This window comes from Bombyx mori, chromosome 5 (genome assembly GCF_030269925.1).
Source record: "Bombyx mori chromosome 5, ASM3026992v2".
In the NCBI taxonomy this organism is placed as follows: domain Eukaryota; kingdom Metazoa; phylum Arthropoda; class Insecta; order Lepidoptera; family Bombycidae; genus Bombyx; species Bombyx mori.
In genome coordinates, this window is record NC_085111.1 from 13,509,070 (window position 1) to 13,534,405 (window position 25,336).

The 25,336-nt window shown below is 34.6% G+C and overlaps 2 protein-coding genes and 1 long non-coding RNA gene across 7 annotated transcripts; 1 reads left to right on the forward strand and 2 right to left on the reverse strand.

Annotated features, from left to right (window-relative positions):
* The first annotated feature begins 347 nt into the window (after positions 1 to 347).
* LOC101735432 (leucine-rich repeat-containing protein 70) lies at positions 348 to 10,282 on the forward strand. 5 transcript variants are annotated; one of them, XM_062668758.1, is made up of 9 exons: positions 348 to 425; positions 565 to 651; positions 935 to 1,120; positions 2,268 to 2,397; positions 2,716 to 2,870; positions 6,087 to 6,191; positions 7,748 to 8,863; positions 9,083 to 9,322; positions 9,400 to 10,282. In XM_062668758.1, exons 2-7 carry the CDS (start codon positions 613 to 615, stop codon positions 7,901 to 7,903), a joined length of 771 nt encoding a protein of 256 aa, XP_062524742.1. In that variant the 5' UTR covers positions 348 to 425; positions 565 to 612; the 3' UTR covers positions 7,904 to 8,863; positions 9,083 to 9,322; positions 9,400 to 10,282. The 5 variants fall into 5 exon arrangements, with proteins under 5 accessions (XP_062524742.1, XP_037867196.1, XP_062524741.1 ...); XM_038011268.2 differs by having other exon boundaries at positions 359 to 497; positions 7,745 to 8,863; XM_062668757.1 differs by having other exon boundaries at positions 359 to 497.
* LOC134198943 (uncharacterized) lies at positions 7,398 to 8,415 on the reverse strand. Its single transcript, XR_009973240.1, has 2 exons — positions 8,237 to 8,415; positions 7,398 to 7,615 (listed from the first exon to the last, which is right to left on the reverse strand). It is a non-coding gene; the product is annotated as an uncharacterized LOC134198943 (long non-coding RNA).
* Positions 9,077 to 25,336, reverse strand: LOC101742601 (tyrosine-protein kinase Shark). The gene is made up of 14 exons (XM_004930017.4): positions 24,813 to 25,336; positions 24,185 to 24,281; positions 24,034 to 24,110; positions 23,715 to 23,923; positions 18,932 to 19,130; positions 16,973 to 17,113; positions 16,486 to 16,591; positions 16,068 to 16,300; positions 15,166 to 15,306; positions 14,647 to 14,959; positions 13,905 to 14,134; positions 13,135 to 13,334; positions 12,296 to 12,521; positions 9,077 to 11,983 (listed from the first exon to the last, which is right to left on the reverse strand). The coding sequence occupies exons 1-14, from the start codon at positions 24,846 to 24,848 to the stop codon at positions 11,780 to 11,782; spliced, it is 2,412 nt and encodes an 803-aa protein (XP_004930074.1). The 5' UTR covers positions 24,849 to 25,336; the 3' UTR covers positions 9,077 to 11,779.

Genomic DNA, 25,336 nt, shown 5'->3' on the forward strand with positions numbered 1-25,336 from the left:
CAAATAAGCAACATAAAAAAGACTTGCTGAACAAATATAAAAATGAACATATTGCTGCAATTCTACATGTCAAACAGGCAGTTAAAGAGCAAGGTGGATGCGTTAATTTTACGCCATCTTAAAATATGGTAAAGGCAGCACAAAGCTCGACAGTTCTATATAAAACATGGACGCCACAAGAATTTTGAAGTTATAATTGGTTAATAAATATTTGAAATTGCCTTTTTTGTTCTTTTAAATCCTCATAAAAATGTTGACCTTATCTATTAGCAGAATTTTGAAATTATTTACAAAAATTAAGCAGATTTTAGCAGAATTTATACAAGTACTGGCATAATGTTCGATTTAAATCTGGTCACACTGTACATACCGTACCTACAATGTTTACATATTTTATTACATACAAAAAATATGTGTGTACATAGGTAAATATGTATGTACAGTCAAAACCCGAGTAAAATAAAATAGTTTAGGGAATGCAAATGCGTACATAAAATGTACTTAATACATCTAATATTCTATTAATTTCATTCGGCAGCTAGAGAATAATAACTTTGTTTGCAGCAAATGTGGTAATAACTCAGTACTGCCTTGATCCCTCAGAACCCGAAAATGTCCGATTCCGAGGTAGAAAACTCTGAGAGTGTCGGTGTAAGTGGAACTTATTGTATATTCATTTATTGTCTTATCAATATATCTATCTATCCATGAGATAGAATTTAATAAAAACAAACAAATATTTTGGATTTTGCCATAATTTATAATGATATGAATGAACCAATTCATGACTTAAAAATACATATAACACTTAAACCAAAAAGGGACTTAATCAAATCGGCTTAGAGTTAAAGAGATAACGTGCCTTTGTTTTTACTTGGAATGTTGACTTCATTAAAACACTGAATAGGAATTTAAATAAATCATTCAATCAAAGGTTTCAAGACCAACATTGGCACAAGTGCGAGCAGTAGTGGAATTTATGCAGAAACATCCAGATTTAGCTCATAAAAAATTAAGAGTGGGAATGGGACGTGGTAAATTTAAGAAAATCTGGATGGAGCTTGCAAAAACTGCTAATTCTGTTGGTGGAGCAGTCAAATCAAGCCAAGGATGGATTAAAGTAGGTGTCAAAATTGTGTTAATTTATTTCCAGCTAAGTTGGTATATATACATGAAAGAAGCTCTCAATCAGTCAGTCTTATCTAGGCTTTGTTGTTTATTGAACATCACTTGTGTCAATAGAAAATCTTGTTTTAAACAAAATTCCCAATAATGAGTATAAATAGACTTGTTACTCCTACCAAAAAAAATGTAATAAAATGCATAGCTTACTATAAATTTTTGATAACTGAATGCTATATAACATGAAATGAAACTCCTAAAACTAAGAATGTGATTAACACAACATGAAATCACAATAAACAAAGAATGCTGTATTGGTTTTGTGATTAGAAAATCAGTAAACAAGAAAATGTAATAATAGAGACTTTTGCAGTAGTCATATTTTGATTAATTGGGGAATATATTCATAAAATTATTTTACCACATTTTAACTCAAACAAGTTAAACATGTCTTTGTTTCGTAATCTTCACAAAACATTAGAATAGCTAATAAATTGTCATGAAGCACTAAAACACATTAAATTCAAAAGTCTAAACCAGAAATAACTTAGTTCTGGCTCTCCTTTTTCGGCACTATCTTTGTCGATCAGAAATAGAATTAATAGTAATAAGAAATTTTCATTTTCTAAAAATAATAATTATACCTAATAAGTCAGGAGATCAGATGATGTTGTGTCAAAATATTTTTAGTTATACCCAAATAGCCAGATGACTCCATGATATTACAAAAAAATATTATATCGAATTAATCACTTCTTTACACAGTTTTAAACAGTCATCTACATTTTTTTCATAGTTTCAACTTATTTTTTTGTTTAGTAAATTTTGACATGCTTTAGTGTTATTAATGACATTTGGGAGTAGTCTAGTAGTAATGTTATGTATTGATATCCTCACTGTGGAATCTATACCAACTTAATTTTGGCATAATGAAATAGTAACATAATCTATATAAAATGTAATTTACCTAAGACAGTCTATATATATCTCCCTGGAACATAATGAAACATACTGTACATAGGATTGCATAGCTACTAGCTATCAAATTGACTACTAGCTTATTTGTGCTCCACAACAGTCACAAAAGTATAAATAGTCCAGTGAAGATAATTTAAATTTAACATAATACAATTATCAAATTCTAGTATTGGGCAGACAAAAGAAGAAGTGTGATGATAAAAAAAAAACAAATCGAAGAAGGTAAACTAAGAGGACGCATTACAATAATGGAACAAAAAATATTAGACTTGTGTAACGAAAAGTCATTATCACCAAGTAAGAATATTTATTGAGTGTAATCATTATAAACCAATCTAAGTTTAAGTTGTTGTGATAATGAGCTATGGTATGCAAATTCCACCATTATTTTAAGGAAATACTTGTAGACAACTTTTTTTTTTTTACGCACTGGTTTCATGCATAAATATTACTACAGTTGAAATAGTATTACTTTACAAAAATAGACATCATGGATGGGTACCACTATCACCCTGTTTCTGAGCAAAAGAATCCTCTTAGGTGTGGCAACCTAAACTGATAGCATATTTTGTCTGCATTTCAAATACCTTACAAACACTCAGTATTTACTTACAGAAAAGAGAGGTAAAGTGAAAGAAGAGCCCTGCAATGGAGGCGATGGAGATTCCTTGGATGGTTTTTTGTCGAAAGATGAGGAATACGGTGATATAGAACACAAACATTCTGTTACAGAAAACGATGAGAGACATTTGAATATAATTGATAAATTGGTAAGTAATTTCTTATCATATAAAATCACTTCGTCTGAATTGATTGATCCAGTAATAAATATATAATAATACGAGGGCGGCACTGAAAATTTCGGGAATTAACGAAGTGACACAACATTACTATTTAAAAATGTATTTATTGCTTTTCGAAGTATTCTCCGCGAAATTTGACACATTTTTCCATTCGATGGAACCAATCATTGAAGCAACCATTCCATTCGGAAGTTGGGGTCTCCAAAATGGCCGTTTTGTAGGCGTCCACAGCTTCTTCAGGTGATGAAAATCTCTGCCCACGCAATTTATTCTTTATTTTAGGGAAAGTATAGAAATCATTAGGGCTTAGGTCGGGGCTGTACGGCGGATGGTCTAATAATTCTATGTTTTCTTGCTCTAAAAACTCTTTTGTTCTGTGCGCGGTGTGAGAATTCGCATTGTCGTGATGGAGGATGATGCGGCGGTTGCAGTTCTCTTTACGGAGTTCAGAAACGACCTGTGGCAAACAAATGCTAGCATACCATTCTGCATTAACCGTTCTTTGTCCCTCAAGAGGAATAGTCGTAACATGGCCGGTTTTGGAGACAAACGTGGCCACCATTTTTTTTGCAACACTCCGTGAACGAACAATTTTTGTTGGCTTTAACTCATTTTCGAACACCCAAACTCGTGACTGGTTTTCTGTTTCGGGTTCGGACGCGTATATCCAGGATTCGTCACCTGATACAATGTTGTATACAGCATTTGAGGATCCTGCGTGGAATCTTTCGAGAGTTCTGACGCACCAAGTAACGCGAGCCGCTTTTTGCTATCCATCGGGAAAACAACTTTTTTACACCTAATTGTTCATGCAAGATTATTTGTATTTGACTCATGCCAATGTCTAAAGTTGCCTGAATTTCGGGCGATGTCACATGTCGATCTTCCTCAATCAGCTTACGCACAGCATCAACGTTTTCTTGGGTTACTGCAGTTTTTGGACGACCTTGACGGGGATCATCACTGAGCTTGACACGTCCACGTTGAAACTCAGCAAACCAGCGATAAATTGTGGTTTTGGATGGGGCTTCATCACCAAATGCAGAAATCATCCGGTCAACACACTGTTTTTGTGTTAAACCACTTCGAAAGTCATAATAAATCATCGCTCTTGAATTTTCTCGAGTCAATTCCATTTTCTCAACGACTGAACAAGTTTGACAAAACCTCGTGACAAGACCGAGAATCTTTTCTTTTTTTAAATAAATAAATAAAATAAAAAGATTTTAATATGACAGGAACCGTGGAAATATTCCATTCCCGATACTTTTAGTGCAACCTAGTATATAAATCTACAGTGGTCTTTACGGATGTTCCTTTATAACTACTGAACCATGCATCTGATTGACTTGAAACTTGGTATCCATGTAGAAATTACATGTACTTAATGAAAAGGCCAATATTTATATGAGTGTTGGACTCCCTACACCAGTTGCGGTATCGTTCATGATGAGAATCTTTGTGGGGGTGAGAAATAATAATGTTAATTTTAAATGCCCAGTGAAGCGGACGGGTACAGCTAGTAGTATATAATAGTTGTATGCCTGACTCTACCAGTAATTAAAGTAGCAGGTGCTATCTTTATTTCACAATACATTATTCCTTCATCGCGAAAATCTTGTGGAGTTAAGTGCGTTTTTCCTAGAAGTAATTGGTATCTGCCTGTGTAATCTGTATAATAGCCGGCAAACTTCTTGAGCATTTGTTGACGTAGTGGGGGTAAGTTTGCGCATGGTACACTCACGTGCAAAAACATTATTTACTCTGCGTCATAATGCAATTAAATTATTAAAATCAACATATGTATTTATTTATATATTTATGAGAACATCAACAAAAAATATAGGTTAATAATTGTAATAATTTAATCTTGGGGTAAAATAGATATTCCTTCTATTAAGTCAAAACTAGAGCTGTTGCCAGGTCTTGGTTCAGTTGAAGCGAAGCAGGTATTTGTAATTTTTTTTTCGTTATCATAATCTTGACCATCATCATCACTGTTTTTATCACCCGAGTTGCTATCATCGTGATGAGTCGACATAGGGATCATCGGTGTAGTTTACAACTCGGTCGGTTCGGTCTACTTTTTTGTCTATAATTAATTATTTTTTGAAGTTATTCGATTCGTAGTAATCAAATGTAACTTTTTTCAATTACCAGCTTCCGATTATTTTCTGTTTTTTTTCCATCTGAAGCCTAGCTCTTTCATAATTCGTCGTAAACTTCATACCGAGCCATTAAAATTTATATCTTCTTTAAATTTTTCGAAGCCTTTCTACGGTACGGAGTTTCGCTGCTTGTTATGTAGTTATTATGATTACATCTTTTTATTACAGATTGAACGAAACTATCCATTCCGGTAACTTTCTTTTTCCCTGATCTTTTCTTACCCGGAGTCCGAAACACGGCGAGCAAGCCAGAGCCTTTAGCTTCGTTAATAATGCACCTAACAGTACTCACGGATGTTTTTGTTGCTTCCGAAGTCTGTTTTACTTTTTCCATATCATTCTTCCCCTGTTTTATAATGAAGCAATATACGTCGTACACAATTTTTCTACCCTTTCTTTTGAATACTACACCAGTTTGTCGCGGCATAGTGTATTTTTTATAAAAAATCAACAAACACTCAACAAATAGCAATGGCAACAAAGTCAACAAGCAATTATAACAAATAACTTAACGATTAATAACGATAGACTTTTCACTGTACGCAAGCGTACTTTTGGGAGCAAGCGGAATGAGGGCGCGGTGCGGGACGCAAGGTTCGACTGATCTACCAATAACGCGCTCGATACGATTTCCCCTGCCGTCGCGCCTCACCCTCACCACCAAAGTGATCTAAAATTCGGTTCTGCGCAGTCAAGGTCATTTGCTCAAGAAGTTTGCCGGTTACTATACCTTGCCATAGTCACATCGCTTAATATAATACAAATATAACAATCGAACTGAATACTTGTCTTTTAGACCACAATTGATTTAGGCTTTAAGAAATATTGCTTGATTATATATTGATAACAAAAAGATATAATTCATGAGCATTTTTTTTTAATTCTTTATTAGACCCATACACCTATTAGGTTAAGTCTATTCATGCCTTTTAAAATTGAATGTTAAAGGTATATCGTACCTGTTGAAGGGATTTTGAATGTACTATGAATACTGTGTCTAATATTATTGTTATAGGTAGAAGTTATGAACCAGCAGGCAGCAGCAATGAACCAGTTAGCGCACACATCCCTTTGTAATTCTAAAGCGCTTGAACGAGTCGCTGAGGCTTCCCACATTCAAGTCAGTGTACTATTTTGCTTTAATTACAATAAAAGCTCTTTATTCGCGGTGTATATGTTCCGTAAATATTCCGCGAATACCGAACCCGTGAATAAGGAATGGTAATTTACATGTATGGGACTATAGAGATACGTTCCTAGGCCATTTCATTTAACAAACTACTTTAGGCATGTTGTACTAAGCTCTATTTTACTTGACGACGCGTTCACAAAGGATATTCGGTTGGATATCTCCTGGATTGGATATCTACATATTGGAAGCCTTTTTATCAAGGTGTAAGTACCGATTAGGTCCGTGAATAAAGAAATCATCAGTCGCGAATATAGGAATTGGGTCGCATTTTTTTATCCGCGAATAGTGAAAACGCGAATGAAGGAAGCGCGAATAAGGAGCTTTTACTCTACATAAGGTTGTCAGATAGTTCATTTTAATTAATTCACGCTACAGCTGAATATAAATCGTATCATAGTAGTTCGAATTGCTTGCTATGAAGCGCCCATAGATATTACAACGTGAATGCCACCTTCCACCTTGCGAAATAAGGTTGAAGTCTCATTGTTTAAACATTATGCTATACATTCCACCCTTCAAAGAAGAATGTCGAACTCCTTTTGGAAACAGACAGGATGTCGGTGCCTACTTCTGCGTCTACAATACGCCCTACTAATAAATATCGCCAAGAGTTCCCAGTACGCTGGTATAATAATCATAGAAAGCTGCTGCTTTTGCACCCGGCAATCCCTTAGTCGTTTTTTACGACACCCTCCGAAAGGGAAGGAAGTGGTGATAGCACAAACGTCTGCGTAATTAAATTGAGCATCCACCGCTTTTTATTCTATTGCCTATAATTATTGGTGCTGTCTGGAAGTTGCATAGTAATAAGGTGACCAACTATTTTTTGTTAAAAAAGAGTACAATTTGCAAGTTTTTACTGGTGGTAGGACCTCTTGTGAGTCCGCACGGGTAGGTAGCACTACCCCGCCTATTTCTGCCGTGAAGCAGTAATGCGTTTCGGCTTGAAAGGTGGGGCAGCCGTTGTAATTATACTGAGACATTAGAACTTACATCTCACGGTGAGTGGCGCATTTACGTTGTAAATGTCTATGGGCTCTAGGAACCACTTAACACCAGGTGGGCTGTGAGCTCGTCCATCCATCTAAGCAATAAAAAATTAAAAGTATTTCATAGGTGAAAAAAAAGAAGAAAAAACGATAAAAACTTTATTCTCTTTTAAAAATATATTTTTCTTCGGAGTGATTTTTTTTTGCTAAATGAGGATGTTCGTCTAATAATGAAGCCACATCCGAACAACTTTCATTTTGCTTATTAAATTTGACTGTTAAGACGGCAGATATTGTTTTTACAGAAAGTTGTCCAATAATCATTTCCTAGTGAAAATACCATTTCAACAGTAGCAGTAGTGCCTGAACAAAGGAAATTTTACTTTATTTTTATTCTACTATCAGTAAAATTGTATCGGAACTGTTTATAGAATAGAAACGATTCTGTTGTATTGTGCGTCAATTTTACGAATTTTATTTTAATTGTCTCAGCAGGCATTGGCTGTGGACAGATTAGCGAATACATTTGAAACGATCAGCGCGTCCGTGCAAGATGTTAGGAACGCGGTCATCGGAATAGACTACACGGTCAAGAGATGTTATCCCGTTATGAACTCGCAGCGAACAAACGCAAATATTATATTCGGTTGAGATTCGATATGCAAGAGACAATTAGCATCATACTGCGAACAAGATACCACTCGCTGAAATGTCAATGCGTGTAATTCGAGTTTCATCAGTGCTGTCGGATATTTTGAAGTCTGATGAAAAGTTTGTGAATGTTACGAATTGCTTAAATTACGATTATTATATGAATTAACGTCCGTCTGGTGTAGTGGTAAGTGACATGGTCACTACACTAGGGGGTCGCGGGTTCGAATCCCGCCAAGGGAAGATATTTGTATGATAAAATTAAATATAAATGTCTTTTCCAGGGTTATGGATGTATATTAAATATATGTATGTGTATAATAAAAATCTTACATTTATATCCGTTATCTGGTATCTGTAACACAAGTTCTTTACGAACTTGTCACGGGACCAGTTAACGTGGCGTGATTGTTAGTAAAATATTTATATATATAATAAACAACTCTAATTATAGACTTTGTTTTATTCGTGCTGTATCCACGTTATCGAACGGACGACGTGCGCGAAAGAATAACTCGATCAAACGATACATTGTACTCGCCGATACTTCGCGTTAAACTGGTCGTTTTTATCTTATCGTCTACGTGAACACGCCCGATAATATGGTTTGTTTCGTCAATCCATGCATCATTGTTCCATTTTAATGTGAAAACGTTGGAACATGATTACAACAAGAGAAAAGGAAGATTAATAAAAAAAATGCGAGTAACAATTTTTAAAGTGAAATCTTGATTACAAATAATGGCGTTGAGGTTTTTTATCTTTATTGCATTTTGTATTTCGTTTGTGCTCAGTGAGTTTTGTCCAAAACAATGTGACTGTGACATGTCTAATGGGTTGAACAGGGCTATTTGTGTTGACCAAAACATTATCGATATAAACGTTGGAGTATCCAAAGCTGTTCAAGTGTACAGCTTGAAGCACAATGTTATCAGCGAACTAGACAATTTTTGTTTTAAGGTTTGTATGTCACAAATACTTTCTTTTTAAAAGTCCTTGTAAATAAATTGCTTGTGTTTTACATTTCCAAAAATCTATTATTGTAATTGTAATGTGTCAACACAATGAATTGTGATTGTGTGATGACTAGTCTTTTTACATTGTAAAGTTCATTTAAATTCAACAAAAACTTTTAATAGTTGACAAATTTAAAATTCATTAATATTGTGTGTATTTTAGGAATCCGGCTACACGGCCTTGAAACTTTTGGATATATCGTATAATTTGATATTCTGGATAGGATTACATGCCTTTTCAGGGCTTGAAAAGTTAATCTACTTAAATCTTAGTAACAACAGACTGAGATATATACCGTCCGATCTTTTCTGGGACACACCGCAGCTTGAACACCTTGACCTTTCTTCGAACGTTTTCGAGTCGCTAAAGAATGAGCCGTTCATAATGCACACAAAATTGCAGGTATACTTTCAATGACCACGTTTAAACTATACAAGTGTTATTATTTGCAAAAGTGAAGCATGTTTATTCTTTTCCAGATATTAAATCTAAATAACTGTAGAATCAGATCATTACCAGACAGATTGTTTACGAGATTGCCTAATTTAAAGAAACTGGATATTAGTGAAAATTACGTGGTTATTTTAAGTGAAAACGTCTTAAAGCCTCTAAATAAACTAGAGCGATTAGAAATGTGGAGCGGGTATTGGCAGTGTTCTCCAGATTTCATTGCCATCGAGACATGGATCAAATCAAAGGGCATCAATTATCAGAACCAGTGTACGAAGGGACCTAAAAGGTCAGAAAAGATTATATCAACTGTGAGTCTTGAAAAAGCGCCAGTCGATTTGAGCACAGTGTGGAATACGACAGTAAATAAAAACGAGACTACAAAAGTAACGGAATCGAAACGCCCTTTGACGCCCCTGGAAAAGTTCGATAGGGAATTCTCTGCGATTCAAGCTCTCGTTATGGGCCTAGAAATGGGTTTAGCTATCGGCATAGTCGGAACGTATGTCTGGCTGCGACGATTCTTTTCTTGTGCTCGTTTTAGCTGTCGAGCGAACGTGAGGCGTCGAACTCGCAGACTGCAGCGTTCCGATGCTGAAATGAGAGCGAATTTACTTTGGAGTACCATCATCAATCCTGATGTGGAAACTCCACCGACGGCCCCTAATAGAAGACCACCTGGTGGCGTCTCTAATACGACCGATGGAGCCCGACACGCTGACGCCATCCGTGTCCCAAACAGATCCGAGACTCCACCACCACCATACAATGAATGCTGCATCAATATATAATTAAGAGGGATAAATTATTTTAGTTAAGTTTATTGTGATATTATTTCATGTTTTATTTTTTTATTAAATTGAAATTTAACATAACGTACAAATCTAAATAAAAATACATTTTAAATATAAATCGTTTATTTGTTGTATATAAATACCTTTATCACAATCTGTTTGTTAACAATATTATAAAATCTATAATCATAAAACTGATAATACACTAAATCAGACTCATAAATATTTATGTGCAATTTTTATTATTTTAATTCACTAATATAGTTTGGGTAACTTGAAAACTTTTAACTACAACACAACCGCATGGCAATAATTAATGATCACGTTAGTATGGTATACCCCTTACGTATAAATTTGCTATTGAGATTAAGTTAATTGAACTGTTTCAGGCGCCATGTATTCGTACATTTTTACATAAACTCAAAAATATTATAGAAAGTTGATATGCGTAATCAGACTGGAATGTAAGAAAATTATTACTTAATTTAATTTACAACTTCGTTAAATGATGTTCGACTTTATTAACAAATCCACGTTATTGGAAGCCAGTTAGGGAAGTTAATTGATATTGCTAACGTTTGTTTGTTAGGAAAAAGTACATAAAATAGGAATCAAAATATTATTTACACATTAAAAACCTCCACTATAATTAAAATACCTTATGCACTATTTTTTAGTAGTAACTTAAAAAAATAAAATCTTATCTATGTAGGTATCATTCAGGCACATCTTGGCATATTCGATATATTTTAGAAACAATTTGTTTCTAGACCATTCGTTGTTAAAATATAACTACACTTAAACAAATCTAGTATAATACAGTTTTGTTTATTCAGGTTGATCGTAATGAGGACATAACATATTATGTATTGACGACGTAGGCACTCGCATGTCTGGAAAGAACTTTTCCAGGCGTTATTTGATAAAAAGAGTATTTACAATAATAATATTATCATTTTATCGATTCAGAGTATCCTTGTAGAAATTGTAAATGCAGTATATTACATTTTTACTTTAAAATTGTGTTCATAATACTATTTATGTTTATATCTGACTTTTAACTAGTATCTGAAGAATTTGTTGTGTATAGAGAATGTAAAGAAACCCTCTCCAATACAGAAGCGAATAAAATACTAGCTTAATTTAGTAAAGTAAATGACAAAATGAATTTAGTAAACTAAGTATGAATATTGTTGTTTTGCTTGTTTGAGACTAACAGTCTAGTCCCGTTCATTAGAATAATTTAATTGGATATATTACATACATTGTGCAACAATGTTAAATATTGCATTATGACTGCTATTTCTGGAGGCATATTTTGCTTCTCCAAGGTTCTACAGTTCCATCGAAATTTAGAAAGAGAACATTTGAAAATATAATTACTCTTTGTTTAAATACTATTTCTGAAATATTCCACTTTTTGCAACTCTTTTAAATATAAATTGTGATATTTTTTTTTCACAATAGTAGCGACGTTTTACTTGTCATGCAAACAGTACTTATGTTCAACCCTAAGAATTCTGACGCATACATAATCTTTCGAGATTATTTTTGTATATTTGAATGCATCTCAGTTAGAACGAGAAAAATAAAAAAATAAAAAATTTTTTTGCTGTCACACATTAATTTCGTCATTTTCAAGGACTAACTGGCTTATGTTGACGTAATCAGGATGCTGCGAGAACACATCTACCAGGTGGCTGAAGGTTGGCCTGTGCTCGGGACTGTACGTCCAACAGTCCAGCATCACTTGATATATCTCGTCAGGACAGTCCTCGGGGCGTTCAAGACGCTTACCGCTTTCCACAAGTTGTATTGCCTGTAATTAATACATTTTTTTAATTATTAATTTACAATATTTACATATCTATCAAAATTAATAAACTAAAGCTAGCTAAAAATAATTTTATTTTAAAAGATGAAAAGATGCTAATTGCTATTAAAGCACGTTCGGTGAACCAGGTATAATCCTTCGAGGTTACCAGAATAATAATAAAAAAAAAGAAAACTATTGAAGACTTTTGGCATAATACCATCCGCACAATTAATGGCTCTTGTTTCAATTTTACAAATAGGATGACAGCGAAGTTTGCGAACTGATTGCACAAATAGATAATAAAATGTTACGTACATCAATTCCTCTCATATCCCCGTAGGGCTGTTGTCCGAACGAGAACATTTCCCAGAGCGTGACCCCGTAGCTCCACACGTCGCTGGCGTGGCTGAACGTGCCGTAGTTGTAGGACTCGGGCGCGTACCACTTGATGGGCCATTTCCCGCCGCGGCTCGCTCGGTAGTACGAGCTGTCGGTGGACAGGGCGCGGGAGAGACCGAAGTCACTGATTTTGGCTTGATGTCTAAAATCGTAACCAATGTTTTCATTACAGATTTTTTTTAATTTTTTTTATGCTTAGGTGGGTGGACGACCTCACAGCCCACCTGATGTTAAGTGGTTACTGGAGCCCATAGACATCTACAACGTACATGCGCCACCCACCTTGAGATATAAGTTCTAAGGTCTCAGTATAGTTACAACAACTGCCCCACCCTTCAAACCGAAACGCATTACTGCTTTACGGCAGAAATAGGCAGGGTGGTGGTACATACCCGTGAGGACTCACAAGAGGTCCTACCACCAGTATAGTTAGTTTTTTACTACATATAAAATATGAATAAAGAGTGTTTACTGGGGTTTTGTGGGTTTAACAGTTTCCATTGCACGTGCTTTATTTGTTAGTATCAGGAAGGCGGCGGAAGATTCACACGGTTTACTTGTTATGTAGTCACTGGAGCCCATAGCTACATAGATATTGCAATTGGAATACTGCAACCCACCTTGAAAATATAAACTCAAAGTCTGGCAACATTAGGCAGGTAAAAATCCATATGGGTTTACATTACCTCCTACCATCTATAAAGATGGTTTCTTAAAACATATTGATAGATCTAATGATAAACAGTATAATTCACCTGTTAGCCAGCAAGATGTTCCTAGCTGCTAAATCCCTGTGTACAAAGCGTCGTTTCTCCAAGTAGCGCATCCCAGCGGCGACCTGGCAAGCCCACAGCCGCAGTTCGTAGCCGGGAGATATAGATTCCGGATGCCGTAACAGGTATTCTAGCAACGAGCCCAGCGGCACCAGCTCCTGCACCATTGCCAGTGGTGGACCCTGTAAATCGAAGCGTGTAATTATTTTTATCAGCCTATACGCAATTTCTTTTTCTTTTTTTTTATTGCTTAGATGGGTGGACGAGCTCACAGCCCACCTGGTGTTACCACCTGGAGCCCATGGACATCCACAACGCAAATGCTACACCCACCTTGAGATATAAGTTCTAAGGTCTCAAGTATAGTTACAATAGCTGCCCCACCCTTCAAACCGAAATGCATTATTGCTCCACGGCAGAGATAGGCAGGGTATAAATAAAATGAAATAGTTAAATACAAGCAACATTGAATTTTGGAAGTTAGATATTAACCACTACAACGCTAGCTCTGTTTTGAAAAATGATAGTAGAGCATCATCATGCGTCTCTTGCTAGTTGCCTTTTCCTGCTGAGAATCAATCACGTTTTCCAGTTTAATGGGTACACCCATTATTTGAATATAATATAGATTACGAGTTTACGTATCATGGAGATCATGGTGCATTACTGGAGCAGAACTAGGTTTGTATTGTTGTCTAGGCAGACACTAGATAGGCATCTACACTAATAAAATACAAAATTATTATAATTACCAAAGACACCCCAATCAAGTTCACAATACAGTGATGCCTTAAAGACATCATTACTTTGGCTTCGGATAGGAACTCCTTCTTGTTCGTGTCGGTGTGTTGCACGTGTAATGTTTTCACGGCAACCGTTTGCGGAGGCTGATCGTGCGGAGTGTAAGTCGCTCGCAGTACTGAACCGAATTCGCCCTCTCCTATCATCGCGCCCAATGTTAATTCATTCATCGGGATGAATTCTGGAACATAACATGTGTCACAAAATATTATTAATAGTAAATCATGATGCTAAATATTTTTTTTTACATATAGTTTAATGTTTGTAAAACAATCTGTTAACATTGTAGGACATTAACATTAGATGGTCTGATGAAATCACCACCTGTGTGATGGAACCAGCAGTTACCAAAGTTACCAGGGAATCTTAATATTATATTAATCAATCTCTCATACCGACAAATCGCATGAATGTTTCACAGCAGAAATAGATAGTGACGGTTATAGTATATTCTTAGGTTATCGCTTATATTAGGTCTCCTTAGGATTCACAGATATAATTAAAACTAGTTTTACAGTTTAAGTCAATTTTCAAGTTTTCATGTTCATGAACAACTAAGAGTCTTCTTCGACATTGATGACAGCAATAGAAACCGTAAAAGTAGCTTTAATTAAACTATAAACAAGACAACATTTCAAACCAGTTTACAAACACTACATTGAGTCTTAATAACATAATGTAATAAAAAAATACCTTGCAGTGTGGATAGCTGTCCGTCGGAGTTTATAGAGATTTCATTGTAATTCTCGGGCACGGTCACAGAACTGTTCACTGGTACTTTATATGTGTCATTGTCATCTTCGTTGTTCATACTATCATTACTAAAATCTGATGAGAATGATATATTCCTAGTGAAGAAATCAAGCAAGTTGTTGTTGGAAGCATTCGAGACAGGTGACGTCAAATCGGCTTTGTCGCTAAGTATATCGTGTTTCACAAGTGATAAAGTTTGATTTTTCGTTGCTCGACTTGATGATAACTTCTTTGTTCTCGGCATCGTTGAAAACTGAAATAGTTTTTATTTCTATCATTATGAAACTCATAATTAGAGTTATATAAATAAGATTTTAAATGATTAGTTTTTAAAACCAATCACAGCATTCTTCGAAAGTAAAGAAGAACAATTATTTTTTTAACTTAGAATTATAAGTGAAGAATGAATTGATGACTTTAATTTAACAATTAGTAAGCTATTGTCAAATTAATATTTACTTCAGGTAGCGGTGGTTTAGGTTTAGGAGGAACAGGTGTAGTGAGCCTTGTGGGTAGACCATCAGGTACAGTGCTATAGTGTTCAATCAGTCTCTCCAATGATTCCAAGTAGGGACCGTCGTCTATGAAAAGCCAGTTGCCCTGAAGGAGAAAATATAGTAAGTTTTTTTGTGTCGAAGGCCAGCCGATCTCACAGTTCACTTGATGTATAGCAGATAATAGAGCCTAATGGAGCCTACACCTGAATGTACTACTGCAAAACAATTTGACGTGGTCGAAATTGCAATAACCGCAGACTGAAGACTGTACTCTTTTTTTTTGTACTCTCTCTCAACTGTATCAAATTTTATTATTTATAACATTTTCTATTTGAATGCACTACAACCGAGCTAGTCGTGAGGAATTCATGAGTAAGTAAGACAATGAACGCAAGATAACACTAAAAAAGAATTAATGGCATGTAACACTACCACTGGCCGATTTTAGGGTTTAAATTTTGGAATCTCTACAAGTCATTTCGGATCCTCCCGATCCACTCACGGAGCTTTTAGGTACCTCAAGCACCGGTCATCGTTCACGTCGAACCCGTCGAGAAAGAAAAAAAAAAAAAAGGAATCTCTTGCCATCTTTTCCGGAAGTCGCCCGAGTGAGCGCGCACTAGTGCCACGCGTGACCGCAATGCGTGCAACATTTAGCAAATAAAAACAAAAAAAGGCAGACAGTCAAATCTTCAGCAGTTGGCGCTTTAAATATTTAAAATACATCTACAATGTTCCTTGTTTGGTTTTATAACACAATAATTAGTACGGTAGTTCTTTTGACGTTCAACAAGTATGTACTTTCATTTATGTTGAATAAAAATTTTTTGATTTGATTTCATTTAATAAATAAAAACAACTAACCTCTTTTCTAATAATGAAGTTGTAAGGTGTGTTTTCACTGAGCATCGTCAAAACGTAGGCAGCGCCTGTGCGCCTTTCGCTGTAGCGCACCAGGAATACGCCGTCCGAAGCTTTGTCTCTCAAATTGTGATGCTTACAGTAGTTTTCAAGTATCTTTACAGCTTCATCGCGGTTCTGCGTGCCGTGGTACCATTGGCTCTTTGATGTATTGGGCTGTTCTGGTTGATAATTTTCTGAAAATAAATTATATTTTCAAAGCCGAGCAAAATTCACACTATGGTATTTTTTTTGTAATATGTTGAGGATTTTCTTTTTTCATTTATTATGCAACTCTGGACTAGTTTTTCATAATCTATATTAAAATACACCTACAAAATTTTGTAATAATTTTAAAAATTAAAATTGTAAAATGACTCACTTAATAGTTGATAGCATTCTGTGTGTCCGTATTGTTTTGCTAAGTCTGCTGGAGTTTCCTTTGTTAATGTTCTTGGATGTGATGGCGCCTTTAATCTTAAAAGCACCTAAAATTAACAAACACATTAAGAATCGAGATCGCTGTTCTTATAAATTATGTTGAGGAGAATTTACTTAATTTTTTTTTATCGCTTATATGGGTGAACGATCTCACAGCCCACCTGGTGTTAAGTGGTTACTGGAGCCCACAGACATCTACAACGTAAATGCGCCACCCACCTTGAGATATAAGTTCTAAGGTCTCAAGTATAGTTACAACGGCTGCCCTCGCCCTTCAAACCGAAAAGCATTACTGCTTCACGGCAGAAATAGGCAGAGTGGTGGTACCTACCCGCGCGGACTCACAAGAGGTCCTACCACCATTTAATTAGAGTATTTAATATGGGTTATTATATTTCGAATATTATGGTGAACAGTGAATATTATACCTTAATACATTCAATGTGTCCTTTCTGAGCTGCGTCATGCAGAGGTACTTTTCCGGTAGGTGCATGTCGCATTTGATAGTTAGCGTTCCCTTTCGTTATCAGAAGCTCCGTTGTACTCGGCAAGTTATTTTGACATGTGTACTGTAAATTCGTCATAAAACTAATGAATATCCCAGATTAGATTTAGATAAATCATATTGCTAAATATTTTGTGGAGGTGTGTGGAGTGTTGTATTCGAATGTTACTATATAATATTAAATTTTCTATTGAAACATACTATTTATACATTTTTTAACTGTCTTAATAAATAGTAATCGACCCACCTAATGGAAGTCATGACTAGACAGTAAATTCCAGGCCCAAAAGTCAAGAAGAAAACACTCTTTTTGAGTCTTGTTATTCAAAAACTATGTTGTAGTTTTAGAAAAATACATTCGAAGGAATTCGTTTTACGAGGGCTGCACTAAAAGTATCGGGAATGGAATATTTCCACTGTTCCTGTCATATTAAAATCTTTTTAATTGAAAACTCCTTGGTTTTAAAAATCGAATACCATTTATTTATTTAAAAAAAGATTCTCGGTCTTGTCACGAGGTTTTGTCAAACTTGTTTAGTCGTTGAGAAAATGGAATTGACTCGAGAAAATTCAAGAGCGATGATTTATTATGACTTTCGAAGTGGTTTAACACAAAAACAGTGTGTTGACCGGATGATTTCTGCATTTGGTGATGAAGCCCCATCCAAAACCACAATTTATCGCTGGTTTGCTGAGTTTCAACGTGGACGTGTCAAGCTCAGTGATGATCCCCGTCAAGGTCGTCCAAAAACTGCAGTCACCCAAGAAAACGTTGATGCTGTGCGTAAGCTAATTGAGGAAGATTAACATGTGACATACCGCAAAATTCAGGCAACTTTAGACATTGGCATGAGTCAAATACAAATAATCTTGCATGAACAATTAGGTGTAAAAAAGTTGTTTTCCCGATGGATACCGCATTCGCTCTGTGAAGAGCAAAAAGCGGCTCGCGTTACTTGGTGCGTCAGAACTCTCGAAAGATTCCACGCAGGATCCTCAAATGCTGTATACAACATTGTATCAGGTGACGAATCCTGGATATACGCGTACGAACCCGAAACAAAAAACCAGTCACGAGTTTGGGTGTTCGAAACTGAGTTAAAGCCAACAAAAATTGTTCGTTCACGGAGTGTTGCAAAAAAAATGGTGGCCACGTTTGTCTCCAAAACCGGCCATGTTACGACTATTCCTCTTGAGGAACAAAGAACGGTTAATGCAGAATGGTATGCTAGCATTTGTTTGCCACAGGTCGTTTCTGAACTCCGTAAAGAGAACTGCAACCGCCGCATCATCCTCCATCACGACAATGCGAGTTCTCACACCGCGCACAGAACAAAAGAGTTTTTAGAGCAAGAAAACATAGAATTATTAGACCATCCGCCGGGGCTGTCCCCGACCTAAGCCCTAATGATTTCTATACTTTTCCTAAAATAAAGAATAAATTGTGTGGACAGAGATTTTCATCATCTGAAGAAGCTGTGGACGCCTACAAAACGGCCATTTTGGAGACCCCAACTTCCGAATGGAATGGTTGCTTCAATGATTGGTTCCATCGTATGGAAAAATGTGTCAAATTTCGCGGAGAATACTTCGAAAAGCAATAAATACATTTTTAAATAGTAATGTTGTGTCACTTCGTTAATTCCCGAAATTTTCAGTGCCGCCTATGTAGTGTTTTAATATTCGTGGAAGAAAAACACATGAGATCGTAATACGTTTTCGCGATTTAATAAGCTCTTTTAGATTAACAAATATTTTTGTTTATCTTGAATGAATCCAAAGACGAAAACTTATATGATGACTGGTTCACTGTAACAACACATTCAACTACTTTTTGGCTTGTTATCTATGTGGATGTTTGAATTAGACTAATAGAACATACGTGTAAGGGCGTGTATCCAAAGGAGTCTCGAACGTTGACAGTGGAGCCGCTCTCGATGAGTTCGGCGAGGATGGTGTCTCGTCCCGCCCTCGCGGCGATGTGCACCGCGGTCTGACCGTCCTGGTTCTTGGCGTCGCGACTCCGGTAGCCGCTTGCCAGTAACTTCGACACCACGTTGAAATGACCCGCTTCCGTTGCTCTGCAAATCGATTTGGAACTAAAGTTATGTTTTCATATACCCTACGGTATGTTGTCCGCTTCGAGATTTACAATTGAGGTCTCAATTCCGTTGGTACGACGACTTTGCTAGCATTTAATTACCATTTTACGACGTCCAGTACGAGGTCTCCACTCCAGTATTTTTGTTCCCCACCGCATGTCAGTGCCACGGCTACTGGTCAAAGTGGCGGTAGAGACTGGATGCAAAAGGCAAGAGACAGAAAAGAATGGGGTGCATTCGAAGAGAGAAGTTAATATTTTATACTTGTTTAGTACAAAACCAAACAGCACTTTATTTTTTAACTTAGGATCGAAAGATTAGTTCGCTTATTCTACCCTACAGATTAATGTTGTTTTTAATTAGGTAGTATTAAAATTTCCTTACTAGATCATATTTACGAGACACTTGTTCTTAATTAATCTCACGCCGAGAAAAAGAAAATATTTAGTATTGTTAAAAACCCACAAATGAATGCATTCGATTTTGTCGCTTAACTATTATCTAACTATTCGCACATACGTAATTGTGGTGCCTAATTAATCGGTAATTATTAAACAATAGTAGAACAGCTTGTATGTCCAATGAGGTTTGTATTTAACAATGAATCATTAACATAAACAAAGATGATTCACAAGAGTGACAATAACATTTAAATATGTGTATGATATTTCGATATTATAAGGCAATGTACAAACAAAAAAAAAAAAAAATCGCAACAAATATAATATTCTGTAAATAGAAACAAAATGGTTTTGTTTTTTAACGATTAAGGAAATTACGAAGACCATTGGCAATATTTAAGTTGAAGTTTGGTAATAAAAACAACAGAGTGTGTATTGTATGAAACATAATGTAAAGGTGATGTAAAAATTGAGTGGCAACACTACCTTTAATAGTGTCCGACCAAAAAAATGAAACAATTTTGTTTTCGATTTTCAATGAACAAGTTTTTGTACTTTGCGTAGGTTTTATAAATGAGAAGGAGGTTTTTAATTGGGATCTATACATAAGTTTTTTTTTTTATAAATTGAATAATATTTTTTATCTCTTTAAAGTCTATCTCAATAAACATAAGCTCTGAAAGCCCTCCGATATTAACGCTTTCGTGTCTTATATTTATTACTAAGTGAAAAGATCTAAATTTATTAATTTCTCTTATCATTATGTTATTTACTTTACTAGGAAGTAGGTAGTTGACAAAACAAGAAAAATCCTCCATATTCATATAAACCGCATTCTAAGTATACAGAAGTTGAATTGTAATAAACAAAAAATAAGATAAAATTTCATGGTTGTAACATGGTTCGACACTAGCACAAGAACAAAGTTTCAAAGTACATAGTTACGTATCGAACATTGTTTTCATGTATGTATGTATTCTAATATAGACTTCGACTGTTTCAAAGCGGTTAGGGCGGTTCACACCGTGTCTATAGATTCTGGTAATCACTTAACATCTTGTGAGCTCAGACACATTTTGGCTTTCACCAAAAAAAACAATCCAAATGCTGTTTGATTACACTTCCTTTATTTCCACAACTTTAAATAGGTTTTAAAGTACACTAATTGCCTTAATCGATACGCTTTTGTAAAGTACGTCTTGCTTCTGTCCTCGCTCAATCAGTGTGTCGTTCGCCATTTTGCGTACATCACGCCCCGCCTCTTTGTGCCAGGGCGGAAGTCAACAAATTTTAGGATAGTTATAAAATTAGAATTTAAGTTATAAAATAATCATAAGTCTTAGTCTGTTATTATTTCCTACTTTTAATATTTACATAAATAATGGGCACGAGGATTGATTCTAAATAAATATATTTTAAACATACTTCAACAGAGTTTGCTATTAATATTTTACTATGTTTCTAATTAGGTAATTTGAATAAAATGATCCTAACACACACGTATACCAAATAAAAAGATCTATATATAAAAAGCGCAACAACAGTTGAATGCCACATAACGCTTGCTGACACATGCGTATATTTAATTAACACACATCGGACCGCATTTGGTATTCTAATCAGTTCAGATTGCAAAGTCACCACATCATAATGCGGGACAAGAATTTTTATGCGCATTAACAAACAAACACGAGATCTGTTGAAATAATATTGCTTTGTTACCATTTATAATTGTCTGACCGTTTGGATATATAATAATGCATTGTTTTAATCTATGTGAGCATATTAATCATATTGACAAATTAATTCTGAACTTTCGTCTCTGATTGTATTTTGATGACTTACGGTTTTGAATTTTTTTCGTTCGATAACATTTATAATACTCGGGATAGTAAAGCTCTGTATTGTAAAGATTTTAAGATTGTTTTTTTTTATATTTAGAGAAATTTCGAAATGCACACAAACGCTCAAATGCAATTAATTAAATAGTTTTGGTATAATATTATCGTTTAATTTTTAGCTGAGCGATAAATATTTGAATCTCGATTGAAATATGATAAATCAATCATATCAACGGCCGTCTGGTGTAGTGGTAAGTGACATGGTCACTACACAAGGGGGTCGCTGGTTCGAATCCCGCCAAGGGAAGATATTTGTATGATAAATATAAATGTCTTTACCAGGGTTATGGACGTATATTAAATATTAAATATATGTATGTGTATAATAAAAATCTTACATTTATTTCCGTTATCTGGTACCTGTAACACAAGTTCTTTACGAACTTAGCACGGGACCAGTTAACGTGGCGTGATTGTTATTAAAATATTTATTTATATTTATTTATCGTAATGTATATTTTTGTTTATAATTATTTCATTTATATATGTTCGGTTTATTAAATTTACTTCTACGTCTGAAACAAAATTGCACTGGCCATATTTGTAATCAGATTCATTATTCTGATATTATTGAATAAACAAGTTGAGTGCCGGGTTCAACAGGAAATCATCAATAAACTTGACTGCAACCAATAAATAATATCACTGACTGCACAGTACAGGGGAAAACAATAAGAAATAAGTTCAATAACCTTATTGAGCTGCATCCAACAGAGGTCACATCCAAGTTTTTTTTCTCCAAATTTAAGAGAACTTTATAATTTTTTAAGCATTTGTTAATGGAAATTATAAGACTGAACTTTAGTGAAATTTAAAGTTATATTTAATTCCCATTATGTTATATACATAAATATATATTATTATATTAGCTTACATAAAGTGTTAGGGGAGTCCTTAGATTTTCTAATCTCATAATTTTAACACTTTAAAGTACTAATTGATCGTTGATTTTATTAATTTCGGAACGTGCAACATTTTTAATACTGCACAGATTTTTGTGATTTGAGATAATATGATACAGAGTAGTAAAAAGGGTATTTTTTTGTTGCTGTTGTAAATTGGCTTGCATATGGGCCTGATAATAAGTATAATCACCATTGCACTTAAAAATGAACAATCCCAGAGGTACAGGCAAGTTGCTGCCTACTGCCGAGTACTCTGATCAAACCTCTTGTGAGGAAGAAATAATATCATACTTTTACAATAATGAAATAATATCAATTTAGTCTAGCCATGATCCGTAATATCATAAGATATTTCCTGAATAATATAATTTATCCTAGTAAAACACTTTCAAGCTTTATTTCAATAAAAGTTTAACATAATAACAGTACATAACATAATTGAAAAACTCAAACGATATCTATCTATCCATTGAGACAATAAAACACAAGAGGGAATTAAGGACAATTTACGGGACCCTCTTCTTAATAGAACATCCTTCTTGAACTAGTCACGATATCACTAATTAAGGGATTGAACAAGTTTATTAACTGTGTGTTTGACTGAGTATCCACAATACTAAAATGATATAGCATTTGTTTAAAATTGTATAGTAAATACATTTAAATCTTATTCAAGTAAAGTTGAAACTTATAGCCAAAATAATAAATTTGATTAAAGTTTTTTGATGTTGTTATTTTACTTGTATTTTAGGAAAATTTGCTTTATTTTTTAATTTCTCGTAATTGGTGATCAAGGATTCATCTTAGCATATGATTAGATAGCAATGAAAACATATCGAAATGAATGAAATAAATTAAGAATTTAGTTCATTTTAGTTTTCTAAGCTTTGCTGTAATTAAATTATCTTGTATTTGTATAATTCACCTTACAAGCATTTGTTGTACAAATCTAGAAAATTAGTTCTTTAAATCAAAGACATAAGAAACTTGGAATAAGTTGGTGCCTTTTAGATTACTAGTAAAACAGATCAGAGAAATTATAAAAAAAAATTGTGCCAGAGTTTTCACGTTCGTTATTTCAAACATGCACATTCCATTGTTGTAAGATATGAGCATTACTAAGCCTGATTTGCCTGCCAGAAGCTTAATTACTTAATTATAACCATTTCAGAACTTTAATTAGCATAATCACTGACTAGAGATACAGTGGTGATGTCTGAATGCCTTAGTGCTTTGTTGTCTTAATTCATATACAAATCCAGTTGTAAGTTAATTGTTATTTTACTAAATTTATTTCAATTTCTCTGTCAAAAAATGTGTTTGGCTTTAGAAAAAAAAATTGAGTTTGAAACACACCTGTGCAGTAAATTTGTTGTTCCCTGTGTCCTCGACTCATGCGGTGGTGGTTCTCCTTTACAGACAATGGACAACCTAGTAACAAGTCCATTTGAATCACTACGGTAATGTTGTATAAGAGTATCCAATCCATGAACAGTTGTGTGCTCTTCTATAGAGAAGAATGCATCTTCACCGTGTCTGCGTATTTGATAATGCACTACTTGACCCTGAAAATTAAATCTTCTATTTCAGAATTGTCTAGCAGTTTTAAATTCTCAAATAAACTTTATTTAAAATATTTTTTTAGGTTATCAAATTTATTAGAAATTTAGTGTACCTGATGCAAAACAGACAAAACATAATCTCCAGGCGAAGTATTACTCTCCCGTACTAAAAATACACCATCTTCTCCTTCTGAAATTACAAAACTTTGTTATATTTAAAGTTTTATTTTGTTCAAAACAATGACAAAAGAACTATTTACTAACCCTCTTTTAACAGTTTCTCAGCGGATTCACGTGATATTTTCCCATGAAACCAGTTAACGTTGTCTTCTCTATTCATCCTCAACAAAAAAGAGTTTGTCTGAAAAGTTAATTGGAAACTTGTTCAACAGGTATGCACCACATTCCACACATCAGATGACCTAAAACTACTAATTTTCTTATTTGTTTTTCTTAATCCTCAATTAATAAAGTTTTAATCTGTTGTAACATATCAAATCAAATCCAAAATGTTCCGTGGGAAGTTTCAAAACTTTGCCAGAAGTCAAAACTTTGATGTAATTACTGATACTGACGCGCCATGTTTCATTCTATTTCATTCTTTCTTGTTGTTTATTACCTACCATAATACTATCAAATTGAAAGTTTAAAGTCTTCTCTCATCTGTATTATTTATCTCCCTCCGACTTCGTTACAAAGTCTGCGTTAAAGAGAGACAAACACCAACATGTTTCAATTTTAAATAAATGTGGTTATAAGTCAAACGTCACAACTGAATCGTCAAATAAGAAACTGATAAGAAATTTAGGATGATTCATCATCTACATAAATACTAGTTTTGCAAAAATAACTAATTATTAATATAGATCAATTAATGTAATAATTTTCTTACCTTAAGTAATATGAATGACGTCATGGTTGTTATCATGATATCCAAATTCCAAAACACAAATATTATATTTCCAAGTATTAATAAAAATTATGATTAACGATATTTTCTACGTTTTCTATAATAGCACATTTTTACAACTTAATTTACTTTTTAATTAAGATACACAAAACTCGGTATTAAACTAGGAACAGCAAACGGAGTGCGTGTGCCATGCAGCCGGCAGCAAGCAGACAGGCGCGGTATCCCCGACTCTGCCTTCCAGCGAATGACTCATAGCAAGGTCAATTCCGAGAAATGAATCACCAACACCAACGTACACACACAGTTCCACAACGCAAACGCTTTATGTGTAGTACGCATTCCCTCACACACAATCTCAATTCTTATTCAGATATTTCAAACATTTAAAATAAAATTACATGTAGTAAGTACGCAGCAGACAAGTCAAAAATAAACAAGTTTTTTTTAGTATGTTATGGTTTACACTTTATGATATTTTTTGTTGTGGATAGATCGACGAGCTC

Excerpts from the sequence above, each read along its gene's own strand:
- LOC101735432 (XM_004930016.5), top strand. The coding sequence starts at position 8,645 with ATGGCGTTGAGGTTTTTTATCTTTATTGCATTTTGTATTTCGTTTGTG. Across the intron at positions 8,864-9,082 it reads TAGACAATTTTTGTTTTAAG|GAATCCGGCTACACGGCCTT; the intron begins GTTTGTATGTCA and ends TGTGTATTTTAG. Across the intron at positions 9,323-9,399 it reads TAATGCACACAAAATTGCAG|ATATTAAATCTAAATAACTG; the intron begins GTATACTTTCAA and ends ATTCTTTTCCAG.
- LOC101742601 (XM_004930017.4), bottom strand. The coding sequence starts at position 24,848 with ATGATAACAACCATGACGTCATTCATATTACTTAAG. Across the intron at positions 16,301-16,485 it reads AGAATGCTATCAACTATTAA|AAAATTATCAACCAGAACAG; the intron begins GTGAGTCATTTT and ends ATTTATTTTCAG. Across the intron at positions 12,522-13,134 it reads AACATCTTGCTGGCTAACAG|ACATCAAGCCAAAATCAGTG; the intron begins GTGAATTATACT and ends TTACGATTTTAG.